The 14,029-nt window shown below is 39.4% G+C and overlaps 1 protein-coding gene across 3 annotated transcripts; it reads left to right on the top strand.

The window, feature by feature from the left end:
• Positions 1 to 244: 244 nt before the first annotated feature.
• VCAM1 (vascular cell adhesion molecule 1) lies at positions 245 to 9,823 on the top strand. 3 transcript variants are annotated; one of them, XM_090048229.1, is made up of 7 exons: positions 245 to 373; positions 1,046 to 1,321; positions 2,428 to 2,748; positions 3,917 to 4,189; positions 5,536 to 5,715; positions 6,511 to 6,777; positions 8,439 to 9,823. In XM_090048229.1, the coding sequence occupies exons 1-7, from the start codon at positions 322 to 324 to the stop codon at positions 8,597 to 8,599; spliced, it is 1,530 nt and encodes a 509-aa protein (XP_089904355.1). In that variant the 5' UTR covers positions 245 to 321; the 3' UTR covers positions 8,600 to 9,823. The 3 variants fall into 3 exon arrangements, with proteins under 3 accessions (XP_089904355.1, XP_089904354.1, XP_089904353.1); XM_090048228.1 differs by having other exon boundaries at positions 5,488 to 5,715; XM_090048227.1 differs by having other exon boundaries at positions 5,449 to 5,715.
• The last annotated feature ends 4,206 nt before the right edge of the window (positions 9,824 to 14,029 follow it).

The raw sequence follows: 14,029 nt of genomic DNA, 5'->3' as shown, positions 1-14,029 counted from the left end.
GGCACCTCAAGCTTTGGTGTTATTTTTCCAGGTCGTTTGGCATTTTTTCTTAAGCAATAGTAAACCTCTCCATCTACAAGCAGCAGAGGGCGCTGAAACTACCAATACATTTAAAATAGGACTTAGCCACCTGCAGCTTGGATTTCCCCATCCCGAGTTTTCCCATTCTCCGCCCCAACCAGAACAGTTATAAAAGAGCTGGGTAACTGTTATGCCTAGCACTTTCAGGGCTGTTGACTTTCACTCAGTTTCTTTATAGAAATCCAAGATTTGGAGTTTGCTTTCTTTTTATGCTAATAGCAATCGCAAACATTTAGACAAATGGCAAGAACAGTTCCATCAGTGACAGTCCTTTTTCTGATGTTCATGACTGGTGAGTTTTTGGCTGTTTTGTAAGCACTGTAAACACGCCTGCATTTTATTTTCTAAAACAATTCCTTTTTACTTGAACTGATTTTGCATTTCAGTAAATGAAATATGAGTTAAAATGTTTTGTTTAAATGTCAGGAAAAAAATGTTCAACTCTCACTGTTCCTTCTTCTATGTTTGGCAAGAACACATTCAACATGAATTTACTTGCTAATAAATTAATTGTACTGTAAGATGATAGAATTATTAAGTGAGAAAATGTCTTCAGCACATTGCTACAGGTTTGCTTTTTATCATCTCTAAACCATTCTTAGTTAGGAATAATCAAGTCTAATATTACATTTCTCCATTAAAGTTGATCTTGTAACATTCTACTCAGTTACAAAGTTAATAAACCAGTCATAGCTGTTGTAAATTGGTGTAGCTCTGCATAGGGTTACATTGACTTTGGTGGATTTATTCTATTTTATACAGGTTCAAGATATGATGTATTTTGGAAATGGACAGCTGTGTCTAAGTGCTTAGTATTATCACTTTTCCTACATGACACTTAGTTTACAGGCAGCAAAATAGAGGTAGTCTTTTATAATTTTGCATGCCAACTTGGACTATGGATGCAAAGGGGAAATAAGAGGTGAGAATGCTGCTAAGTTTGCATTTGATCTGCCCTTTTCAGCTAAAGCTTTTGAACTGGAGATCATACCTGCAGTCAAAGTTGCTGCTCAGATTGGAGGTAAATTGCTGCTGATCTGCCGTACTACTGGCTGTGAGTCCCCAGTTTTCTCTTGGAGAACTCAACTGGACAGCCCCCTAGGAGGGACGGTGAGCAATGAGGGAAGCACCTCCAACTTGGCCATGAATCCTGTTACCTTTGAGAACGACCATGCTTACCTCTGCAGTGCCCATTGTGGATCTGAGAAAAAAGAGAAGGGCATCAAGGTTGAACTTTACTGTAAGTGGTATATTCCCTTTATACATGGATATTTGTGCTTGTTTAAAACAGATGTAATTAATCATTCTTACATTTGCAACATGGAGTCAATTGGTAGTCCTAGCATAATGACTGTGATGTAATTCAACCCTCTGCTTCCTGATACGAGTTGTATATCTGTGCAGGGACTTCTTTCTAAGCATTTACTAAGCATTAGTTCACTTAGACTGAATATAACACTAATTGGCTTGATTTTTTTCTTGAGTAAAGTGAGCGAGATTTGGGTTGAAGGACTTGAAATCAATTGTAGTAAAAGGAAAGACTTCTAGTGATTTTAGTGAGCTTTGGACCAACTCCTTTCCACTCATATTCCCCCCATATTGTCACAGCATGTACACTTCTGGCAGTTTTTACACTTTAAAGGGATTATGTTCTGGCTTTCAAATATAAACCGTGAAAAAATAAAACTAGTACATCTCACTGATAGTAGATATATGGGAAAAGATTGGTCCTTTCATATCTAGGCTTTGTAGCCCATCTTGTTTAGGAGCAGCATATGTACCATCCCCGCTAAGAGGGTAGGTATTTATATTTATTGGTGGTTACCTTAATTTGGGAGATACTCTAACTTAATAGTAATGGAGGTTAGTAATTAATAAAAGCTGGACCTTCTAAATGAAGATTTGCTATAGTTGTTTATTCTGGTTATTCCAAAGCATTAAGTTTTCATTGTGTCTGTTACTAGGTTTAAAAATATGAATACAGTAGCTAATATGATGGCTGAATGTATCAATTCAAGAATGTTAGTATTTTCCTGCATTTCATAAAATATTATTAAACTTCTAAAATATACATATGTGTATGAGGAACAAAAATGTATTCAAACCAACTCCTAAGTTTTACCCCAACTTTCTATCTGTAGTAGAGGCAAGGATTTTGGGGTGTGGGTTAAAGTTAAAAACTATGAAACCATTTTTTAGGCTGGTACCTATTTCTGTAATAGTCTTAGTGAAAATACATGTGTTGTATACTTCTGAACTCTAGGGTGCTTGAAGTGTGGGTCTACTTTTAATGTTCTTTCTTGGGCACATCTCTAGTGAAAAGTAACTGTTTTTATTTTTTTTTAGCTTTCCCCAGTGTTCCTGTCATTATGATCAGCAAGCCGCTCTATGCTGGGGAAAAGGGCAGTATCATTTGTAAAATTCCTAATGTATATCCTGCTGACCGCTTAGTGGTACAGCTGCAGAAAGAAGGAGAACTTCCTTTCAGGAAAGAATTTTATGATGACCCAAGTGACAAAAACACAGAGACAAAATATATATCGTATCACTTTACCCCCACCATTGAAGATATTGGGAAAGAGATTACTTGTGTGGCTGAATTACCAATTGTTGAAATGGAGTTTGAACCCAAGAAAAGACAAACATCAGAGAAACTGAATGTCACTTGTAAGTATACTTACACTAGGTGTTTCAAATCAAGTTTCTTTTACAACAGGGTTTGTGGGCTAAGTGTACAAAATCATTGAGTATTAAGAATCAGCATGGTCTTATAATCCTTTTCTGTGAGGGATAGTCTTTGAGCTCAGTGAATTTTCTTGATATGGACTGGAGCATTTTCAAATTTAAAACCCTGTGTTTCAAAGTTAACTGCTTCATGGTGTAATATGCAGTGAGAAAATTATGCACGTCACCTTTAGCACTGCTCTACATGAAACATTTACTGTGGAGCTGCCTAATTAGCTCCACAGTAAATGTTTCAGTGTCTTACACGTGCACCCCTATTAGGGCGCAGACAACTAATAAACTCCATAGCAGAGTAGTATTTTACATACAAGTACTACCATGCTTTGGAATTTATTTATGTGCAGCAGTACACATGCAGACACTGTTTTAACTGGCTGGGGCACGAGGGTGCTTCAGTGTGGAGGCTGCCTGCCAGCTCGCCCTGTGCTGAAGCATCGTTGTGCCCCAGCCAGCCCCTCTGGAGTACATTGAGCCTGGTCAGAGCAGCTTCAGTCTGGCAGGCTGACCCCTGAAAACCCCTGCCAGCCAAGGTTGCTGTGACCAGGTTCCATGTGCTGCACATGAATAAACTCCAGAGCTGATTGCTCCAGAGTTAATTGCTTTTGGACATACATTCAAACAGTGTGCCTAGGAACAAAAAACTTCAGAGCAGTATGCCCAGGAGTTTATTCATGTGCAGTAATGGCACAAGTAGATATGCCCAGTAGTTCATTTCTTCCCTCTTTATCTAGAACTCAGCCAGAGGATAAAGACTGGGAGAGGATTGACAGCATATTTAGAAATGGTTATTTAAAAAATTGCCCATGCAGTTGCCATTTGATCAATGCGAGTCGCATACACTTAACTCACAGACATGATATATCTTAAAGCATTTGGTCTAGTTAACTCTGAAAATCTCAAATGCTGATTTGTCACTGGCCTCTCTGTGGATATTGATGCACAACCTTATCTGCATCTGTGTTTTTAAAAAGCTTTCCCAGCACCTGTGTGAAGTGTTCCATCAAGACAGGCCAGCACCAGCCCAGGGAGATGTGCACATTTCTCATAGACTCACTGGACTGCTCTGTTTTTCTGTTTTGTTTTCTTCAAGTTGGCCCACAAAATACTGCCATCACCATGTCTCCAAATGCAACAGTGGAGGTAGGGAGTACTGTGGTTCTCTATTGTATGAGTGAGAGTAATCCACCAGCAAAAATACTTTGGGGAAAACAGCAAGATGATAAAAGTATTCAGCACATTATAGAAAACTACACCCTTATCATTCCACATGCCCAGCTAAGTGATTCGGGGCTGTACATCTGTGAAGCTATCAATGCAGCAGTGAACAAAACTCAGAGAACAACAGTGTCCATTTCTATACAAGGTATGAATCTGCATGACATTGACTTTGTTTGTAGACTTTGTTCTGTAAAGCCTAGCATTTCAGCTGACTCCTCAATGTACTGTAAGAAGGATTCTAAAATTTTAGTCTTTCCCATGACACAATCATGAATTAACTACAGACTTACCGCTGTTTTTCAGGAGCCATGCTTGTCATTTCAATGCTTACTTTTCACTGGCTTCTTTCGCTAGTTTTGACTGGTAGCATTTATGTGCGTACATATACTCCTTGTAAATATACAGCGATGCAAATCATTATTATTATTACTACACCAAGACCTAAGGCCTCAGTCAGAATCTAAGAATATAGACCACATAAATGATTCCTAGGGTGAACTTCTTTTCACCCTTGGAACCCACTGGTGCTTTGGTAATTCATTATTCTTTAATACAGTAATGAAATATGAGTTAAAATGTTTTGTTTAAATGTCAGGAAAAAAATGTTCAACTCTCACTGTTCCTTCTTCTATGTTTGGCAAGAACACATTCAACATGAATTTATTTGCTAATAAATTAATTGTACTGTAAGATGATGTTAACCGGAGCTATGCATACCCCTAGGAGTGCTTAAAAGTGTTGTAGGGGGTACGCAGAACTGATGTGACCGATAATTGCTGCTGCCACTCCCCAGACGAGCTGCTCGTGGCTCCATTGCTCTGCCCTGGCTAGGCAGCACCTGCCCCACTCCCACTCCCACTCCCTCCCTCACCATGGGGGCTTACAGGAGTGGGGGCTATGGAGTGTGGGGGGCTGCAGCCACTCCAGAATTTGCCACAGCTCCCTCCAGTGCCCCCTCCCAGCACTGCCACCACCTGTCCTGAGTGCAGCCCAGTGCAGCCCATCCCAGTGTCCCACCGGGAAGAGCCTGGCCCCAGCCCACAGTGGCAACCCACCCCCACCCCATGCACAGGTGTTGGGGCACATTCCCCCCATGCTGTCCTGTGGGGCAAGGCAGGGGCCTGAGCTATGCTCACACTTATTTTAGTATATTCTGAAGGGCACCAAATTGACAGCAGTGCTATATAATTACTTGATATTGTTATTTGTTATTACTCTAACATTTATTGTTGTATTATTATATTCTTGGTCATTTAAACCAAAAACTCACAAATGAAATTTAAATAATGTATATATTTATTCAGGTTAGCTCCAATATTTGTATTTACTGTATAGTATCATTGTATTACCCAGGGATCATTGCTGTTCCTAATTTATGTTCCCTTCATTCTTTGCTTTTTGCAGTTCCACCAAAAGACACAATGCTTTTGGCTTTCCCTTCAGATGCTGTAAAAGAAGGTGACACTGTTACCATCTCTTGCACATCTACAGGCAACCCAGCTGTTCATATTGTCTTGAAAAAGAAAACGGGGGATGTGCACCAGGTGCTTGACTCTGAAGGTGGCAATTATACCATACACAGGGCTCAGATGGAACATGCAGGAGTGTACGAATGTGAATCCAGGAATGAACTAGGACAGCAGTTTCAAAACATAACACTTAATGTCAAAGGTCAGTTACAATAATATGAACCCCATATTAATGTAGTTTTTCTCCCCTGAGAGAGTTATCATGTGATCTAAAACATCATCTAGGTTTTTTTTCAAATATTGAGAAGAGTTTGGAGTTATTGCTTGGTCATCTCTAAGGCTGACATCCAATACTTTTGGTTAGCTGTCATGGCCCCTGCAGATTATATACAGTGTCTTGTCACAAATAATTATTAAGAATAGAACAGCAGTGAAGACTGTCTCTAAGACAATACAGGCATCACAAACAATTGTTTTCCAAAATCTTCAAATGTGCCATTCCACTTGGTCCCTCAGAAGAGGGCTTCAGATTGTGGCATTCTGATGGCTTTTTCAAGAAAGCTTGCGAAACTGAAGATTGACCAAACATGCTTTTTCAGGCTCATGGTACTTGCCTTTGCTGTGCTTGTTCTGTAAAGGAAAGTCTTCAGTCTCGGGGGATGCCAGTTTGCTCCCTTTCAAGAGCACAGACAAATAGATAATCATTTTAAATGAAAAAAGAAAGGATAATGTGAGAGAGATGCCCAAACTTTATGAAGTTCATCAATTGATAACAACTGTCTTTCCAGCATCTGTTATCTATACTGTGGAAAGGCTACATAGGATCATTAAAGAGTGACTGAGTAGATTTTAAAGCTAAGAACAAGAAGGACTGTGGTGAATCTATTGACTAGATTACAACCCTGGGCAGCAGGATACTGAAATCCTTCTGTAGGTTATCAGCCCCTATACTTACATTTTATTATTAAATCTTACTCTATACTTCTTTCTTTTTCAGTTCCTCCTCAAAATACTACAGTGTTAATATATCCATCAGAATCTGTCAATGAAGGGGTAAATGTCACTATTACATGTACAACCTATAGTAACCCACCACCAGAGATAATCCTGAAAAAGGTCTATCCATACAATAAAACCATCCTGTCATCAAAGAATGGAACCTTTACACTATATAATGTCACCAGAAATGATACAGGAAAATACTTGGTTAATGTTTCCAATGAGGCTGGAACTGACATTGAAGTGATTGAGATAGCTGTTATAGGTAGGTACATATATTGCTTTGAACTCACTTTTCTACCTTATGTGTCATTGTTGTGTACTACTGACAATACAGCAGTTCCCAAGTAAGAATGGTACTGGTAACATAAATCCATCCTGTACAACATGGATATTGTTTCTGCTGGCTAAGGTGGCACAGTAGCTTAAAGAACATTGGGAGAAAGGTGAGATGCCCCCGCTTCCTTTATGCATTACTCAGCCAAATCAAACTGATACATTGGGGGTGCATCTACACGTGTGCTTTACTGCACAACTGACTAATTAGCTCTGCAGTAAAGCATCACTGTCTACACATGCACCCATATTAGGGTGCAGTAAATTCATTCTGTACTATCCTATAGTGGAGTGGTTATATGCACTGAAACGCATATGTAGATGGTGACCAGGGCTGGCTGGGGCACAAAAGTGCTAACTAGCCCTATATTGTAGCATCCTTGTGCCACAGCCAGCCCCTCTACAGCATGTTGAGCCAGGGTGGAGCAGTCTCTGGCTGGCAGGCTAACCCCCTGGGCCTCCCAGCCTGGGTCTGCTCCACCCTGGCTCAACATACTGCAGTCCCAGGGCACATATGTAAATGCTGTGCTTGGGAGGAATCAAGTCTAGTGCAAACTGTACCAGAGTTTATTGTTATGTGCTAATTGCACATGTAGATGCACCCTGGGTGGAGCAATCTGCATCCCACAGAAAGAGAAGTAATGACCTTCTGGAAGAATTCTTTCTCCTTAAGGCAAAAGGTCTCGTAGTGTTGCCCTGGAGCAGTTGAGCTCTACAACAGTGCTTGTACTGAACTAAGCCAGACAGGCCTGAACTTTCAGGAGACTAACAAACCCATGACCAAGTTTCTACACAATGAATAAGATGGGTGGAAATGCATGGGACTTATGAGAGAAGAGAATGTAAGAAGGATTTCTTGAAAAGATGAGGAAGAAGGGATTTGTACAGTTATGGAGAGTGTTTGGCAGATGGGAACTGGCTGAGTGGTTCAGTTGGAGACTCTAGAATTTCTGCCTTTGCTTTACCTACAGCCATATTAAAATAAGTTTACCCATCCATAGCTGTTGATATAAGAAGCTTTTTCTTCCAAAGGAAGGATCCATGCTGGACAGCTACCCTAACGCCCCATCCTATATTATTCACATGCTGACATTCCAGTTTGGAGTTTCAGAGGAAAACATTATAGATCATTCATAGCAGCCACAGCACAACCTTGAGGGGCACTTTCAGAGGGACCCTTAATTAATGAAAGTATATCGAGGTCAGGAAAACTAGAGTTCCCTCACAGGCCACTGGACTTAGGGAGAAGCAACATAGAAAGTGGAGCCCAGTGTGGAAGGAGATGATCAAAACCATAAGATAGAAAAATGGAAAGAGGATAGGGGTGAAAGTAGATGGAAATGGCATGAGAGATGTATGTATGCCAAGATTATAGAGGACCTTTAACATGAGGACAAGACCTTACATTGCAATCAGAAACAAGAGACTATAAAAGGCACATTGAAAGGGGTGAAGAAATATGGTCAAGGCTGGGGTGGAGAAAGATAACTTTAATAGCAGCTTTGCCCTTACAGTGACGTGCATGCATCTATTTGCAATAGTTTTTATTTAATATCTGTTTTCTCCTTCTGATTCTCACCAATTTTGCAGGAAGACCAGTTGAACCAGAGTATGTGAGGCCTGTGATTATTGTGCTCTCTTGTTTATCAGTGTTGACAATACCTGCGGTTGCAGTGCTGGTTTACCTGTCAAGAAAAGCAAAGATAAATGGATCCTACCATGTTGCAAATGCACCAGGACCAAAAGTGTAATCAAGTGAATATAAGTATTCTAAATAGCCAGTCAAGGACAATGTTATTTATTATACTGAATTCCTTTGGGTTTTTTTCTATAACACAATGCAACTTGCAGCTGACTTTTTTATAATGCTACCATATAACCAAGACATGGAAAAATTGTCCATAAATGGCTTTTGTATTGAAAGCAGCCAACAAAGGATTTCTAAAAGAACTAAATCTGTATATAGTGTATAATTTTCTATATGTATATATGTATTTTAAACATGTTGAACTAAATGTGAGTTTGAAAAGCTGCAACATCTTACTGCAATTGTATGTAGAAATATTGCAACTGTATATATGAATCAACATTATTTGAATTTATCCTATAAAGACATTTTATTTTATATGATTATACGAAATGATCATTTTAAGTACAATATGTTTAGTGGTGGTACCTCTTTGCAATGTGTACAATATTTTCCTCTTATTCATGCTAGCATAAGTCCACTAGCTCCAACTAAGTTGCACAGTGCAAAGAGAAAGTTAATTGGATCCTATGCTTCTAATTAACTTGGCAAATTTAAATTTTCCAGCGTCTATTTAAAATGCATAACTTTTTGATAAAGATGTGATAGCTATAAATGTTATTCAGTAAGTGTGAGTTTGATATAAAGGTACATACATCTGTAGTGATAGCATGGAATATTTTTAAGAGTTTTTCACTTTAAAATGAATGGAGAGAGGTAGTTAGCCGTGTTAGGAAGTCAGACAGAAAGCAAGGTAGTGACATCTTGCAGACTAACCGATTCAAAGAGTCATAAGCTATTGTAGGCAACAGCATCTGACTGTTGCCTATGAAAGCTTATGTTTCTCTGAACCAGTTATGTTCTCTAGGATGATTCCTTGCTCTGCCTTTTGCCTCCAAAATTGATGGTAGAACTTTCACTGAATGAACAGAATCAGGCCCATTATTAATAATAATAGCCATTAAAAAACACACTTTATAATAATAATAATAAAAAAGCATGTTGGGATATTGCTATTCATTACAAATGCAATAAAGCTGTGATATCCATGTTCAAGTCTCACTGAATTTATGCAAGATTTGATTTAATTCCTTGTTGAGTTTAGATGTTTTTGCTAAATCTCTCTCTTCCCTGTTTGTTACTATATTTCTATTTATAGAAACTTTTCATTAGTTGAAATCCCCAGCTGACTTCTGTATAGAGATATATTAGATGTATATTTGATACTTCCCCTTTTGTTAAATTGCATTTCTTTGGACAGTAAAGTGGTAAAAACTCTAAAACCAAGTGATGCATATTCATTTGTTTTAAGTACATTTGTTTTTTTCTCTCCCTGGACCACACAGAGTAAACTGGATGCTTATCTTGCTGGGATCCTATGACCCCAGCTGACTTCCTGCCCTTTGGGCAGGGGGCTGGACTCGATGATCTCCCGAGGTCCCTTCCAGCCCTAATGTCTATGAAATCTATGAAATATGCTGTTGTGATAACAATGGGATTCTGGACAAAGGCTATGCTTAATAAGGGTAAAAATCTGGGAATTTATGTGCACACTTCTGTTAAATTTGCTCCTGCTGTTGCATTGGTGCCTTTAAGTGTTATGGGCCGGGCATGCACCTAGGTATTAGAAATTCCTGTTAGAGGTGTCATGGACTTAGTTTATATAAAAGGGCATCAAGGATGTTTCTTCTGCTGTCCCTAAGGAAACAATGCTGTGGTCTGGTCAGTGTGTGATAAAGCAGAACTTAGCACCTGTGGCACTCCCACTCCAATGGTAAGAGATCCCTCAGAGTATTTTTTAAAATAAAAATACTCAGCCTTTCAGAGGATTGGCTCATACCGCCCAGAACTTCACACTAGTTATGTCAGTTTGTCTGGAAATGGAACTCAGCAGCTTCTCTGCCCTCATCCATCCTTTCAGTGTGGGGACTTTACTAGTAAAGGAAGTAGAAGGAACAAAGGGAGTCCAAAGCGGAATACAGCCACCTGCAGCACCAGGAAGGCTATGTTACCGTATCTCTAAATTCTTTCCAAAACCTTAGGGCCAGCTGTGGCCTGGGGAAAGTTTCCAGTAACTCAGGTCCAAGGGGATTGCAAAGACAAGAAGACTCTTGGTCATCAGGACCATGAGTGGGGCAGACAGACTCCTTAACGTGGATTCCTTGGGGCCTGGCAGTTTGGGAAAATTATCTTTTTTGCCTTTCAGTAGGAAGGACAAAGTTTTCTCCCTTGATAAATAATGTGGGAGAATCTTTGCAAGAAGAATCTTCTCCCTCCAAGCCTGATTTTGAAGGTTTTAATAAGACAAAATGATCTAAGCCATGGTCTTTCAAAAGAAAGGATGAAGGGGGACTGGTTTATGGACAAATAATTGCTTTTTTTGCTTTGTGGGATTTCACTAACAAGATTACAGTTTAAGCCTATCCTGAGAGAAACAAGCTGAGAAAACTCCTCATGTGCCACAGCAGCTTAACTCAGGATCACCCAGGTGCTCTGGTGAAAAATCTGTTCCTGCTCCACTGGGAAGAAGACGACGGCTTGTGGCTGCAAGAGTGCTGTGTTGCGCCCCAGGATCAGGGTCTCGATAAGAAACTCCAGCAGGAGCTAATTTTTGCATCTGTGCCTAGCAGATAAAGTTTTTCCTGGATGGGGTCACAGAATAACTGGCTCTTGATGCCTTCATTCAGCTGCTACGCTGGCCTAGAGATACATTTAACTCAGCTACAGTGTAGTGCCTGCCTTCTGTGCCCAAGGACATCAATTATCTTTCTGACTTTAGAGCCAATTTCCTGTGGTTTTAGTTTAATGATAGCAGTACCCTAAGGTATTAGTAAACAAAACTTGATTTTAAGAAAGTGGCTAGCTTAAAAAGCATTTCCCAACATCCTATTTATGATTCCTCCCCAACCCCTCCCACCCAATTAATTCAGATTAATCTCTGAGAAGAGAAAACAAAAACATTACTTTTTAACTCTTATTGAAATAATTTACAAAACAAATTTATGGATACACCTATGTATGGAGGCTCCAGCCCACTCAGCTACTTTTGTGTCTGTAAGCCAGGAGTTAATGTTTTTGAAACCAAAAAGCTATTGTATGGTGAATCAGGCCCTACATGAGTAAGTGTCTAGAGGGATGGTTCCTCCAAGGTTTTAGTTAGCACCTGAGTGTGAAGGGGATAATGAGAGTTAAAAAATATGAAGGAGTCATTAGATCATCTAACCTAATGTCATTTGTAACACAGGCTAAAAATTTCATCCAGGTATTCCTGTATTGAGCCTAGTAACAGAGTAAAGCACAACTTGTGTTTGGTTAAAGTGCATCTTCTAGGAAGGCATCTAGATATGAAGACATCACAAGGTAGAGAATTCACCAATTGCTGGTTTGTTCCAGTGGTCACTCACCTTCATTGGTAAAAATCTGTGCCACCATTTCCATCTGAATTTGTTGTTTCACCTTCTAACCTGGGCTTTCTGTTTATGTTTTTATCTGCTAGATTAATTAATGCTTTAGTATCCAGTATTTTCTCATGAAGGAAAAATCAGCCATGCTTTTGAAAAACTAATAGATCGAGCTGTTGAAACTCTAGTGCTGATTTCACCATTGCCAAAGTACAATCACCTCCCTACTCTTGAAGAGTTTTGTCACAGCATCACCCAGGGAGCTCATTCAAATCCTTGCCTCCTAAATCCTTTCCACTTCCCCTGCTTTCTGGGATGCCTCTTTCATAGGTATAGCTTGAATTACTTGTTCTTAGATGCAAAAGCTTTACACTTGCACTGAAATTCACTGTGTTTGAATAGGCCCCATTTACCAAGTGGGTCCAGTTAATAGATTATTACGGTTATAAAGTTGGCTTGGTATGACAGTTCTCTCCTTTTTATTTATTTACTATTGTTTGAATCTTTGCATGATATGCAGATCCTATAGAAGTGATTGCGTATTTACTTCAGTTTGATGAAAAGGTTAACTAGTATTAGGTTTAGAACTGCACCATGTGAAACTCCACTAACAATACCCCCATTTGATGATAATTTCCTATTAAGATCTGCCAGTTGGTCTGGATCCACTTAACATATATGTTGTTGATATTATAAAGTGTTAACTGTTTGATCAGAGTGCCAGATGGTAATGGGTCAAATGTGTTATAAAAGTCCAAATGTCCCTAAGCAATTACCTTTATCAACAAAACTTGTCATTTTCTCAAAGAATAAAATCAGTTGTACCACAAGACCTAACTTCCTTACAACCACACTGGCTGGTATTAATTGGATTTCCTATTTTTAGTCCATATTCATTGAGTTCCGCGGCAGCTTTTTTTGTTATTCTGTTGGGTTTGTGCCAACTAGCCTGTAGTTATCTGAGTCATCCTGCATGCCATAGGCACAACATTAGCTCTCTTGCAGTCTTCTGGAATTTCCCTGGTAATCCAAACTTTATTAAAAGTTAACCATAATCTCCTCAGCCAGTCTATTTTTCTTTCATTCATATTCATTTTAAATCCATATTAATTTTAAAAGCTATTTAAGAAGGCTGGATGGAACAAGCCTCTGGTGGCATTTGTAACTTGCTGTGTTTAGATGCAGCATCTTTATTTCATTCAGTTGTGGTAATGTTTTTTACTTGTTGAAAATATCTCTAATTATGGAAATGACAAAAATATTGTGCAGGCATGCAGCCCTAGGAAATAATGACTTGATGTTTATAAAAGTACAAATAAACAATTAATTTAAAACAATTAATTTCTTACCCCTGGAATTTGTTAGAACAGTTAATTGTTTTCACTAGTACCAAATCTGAAGTGAACGGCAGTTAATGGTGTGAGCTAAAATGACAAATTTTAATGGACTGGAATAAACAAACAAATGCTTCCTTTGTCCTAACATTCACAAACAAATTTACAAGGACTAGGAGTGAGTGTGGCATTACTACTATGGTTTACCAGGGTTATGCAATGCAGATTGTAAGTCTGAGAAGCCCTAAGGCTGCTTTTTGTTACACCAGGGAACCAGGCCAGGTCAAAACATAAGAAGTGCAAAGCTGTCATAAGGGTACCTCTGCCCTCTCCTCTAATTCCTACTCTCAGTACAGAAACAGGTGAACACAGAATCATGTGCCCTGCCCTTAGTTTTTGCATGGTGAGCAGTGGTGGTTCTGTGCTAGTTGGGGCTTGCTGTGACTGGGAAAGAGGCATCAACTTTTGAACCATGGCAAAAGCAATGCTGTGAGAGCAGTATTCACCTTTTAAGATGCAAGTCAGGTACTTTGCCATCTAAATACTGAGATTTCTGGCAATGTTAGCTGCAGGCTCAAAACTATAGGTACTGTTTTTGTTAACACAATATAGGCCCTATCCTCCTAGAGCAGAGGTCAGCAATGTTTTCCAGCAGGGGTTTGGAATGACCCAGCTCAGGTAAGGCCAGCAGGCACTAGG

The sequence above is a fragment of the Crocodylus siamensis genome, chromosome 5, assembly GCF_052110815.1.
Source record: "Crocodylus siamensis isolate JL-2025a chromosome 5, ASM5211081v1, whole genome shotgun sequence".
Classification (NCBI taxonomy): Eukaryota; Metazoa; Chordata; order Crocodylia; family Crocodylidae; genus Crocodylus; species Crocodylus siamensis.
This window is presented reverse-complemented; position numbering and strand designations above follow the sequence as displayed.

Bases quoted from the DNA above. Each gene is read 5' to 3' on its own strand.
- VCAM1 (XM_090048227.1), top strand. From the start codon at position 322: ATGGCAAGAACAGTTCCATCAGTGACAGTCCTTTTTCTGATGTTCATG. The intron at 4,190-5,448 runs GTATGAATCTGC...TGCTTTTTGCAG, and splicing joins AGTGTCCATTTCTATACAAG to TTCCACCAAAAGACACAATG. The intron at 6,778-8,438 runs GTAGGTACATAT...CCAATTTTGCAG, and splicing joins GATTGAGATAGCTGTTATAG to GAAGACCAGTTGAACCAGAG.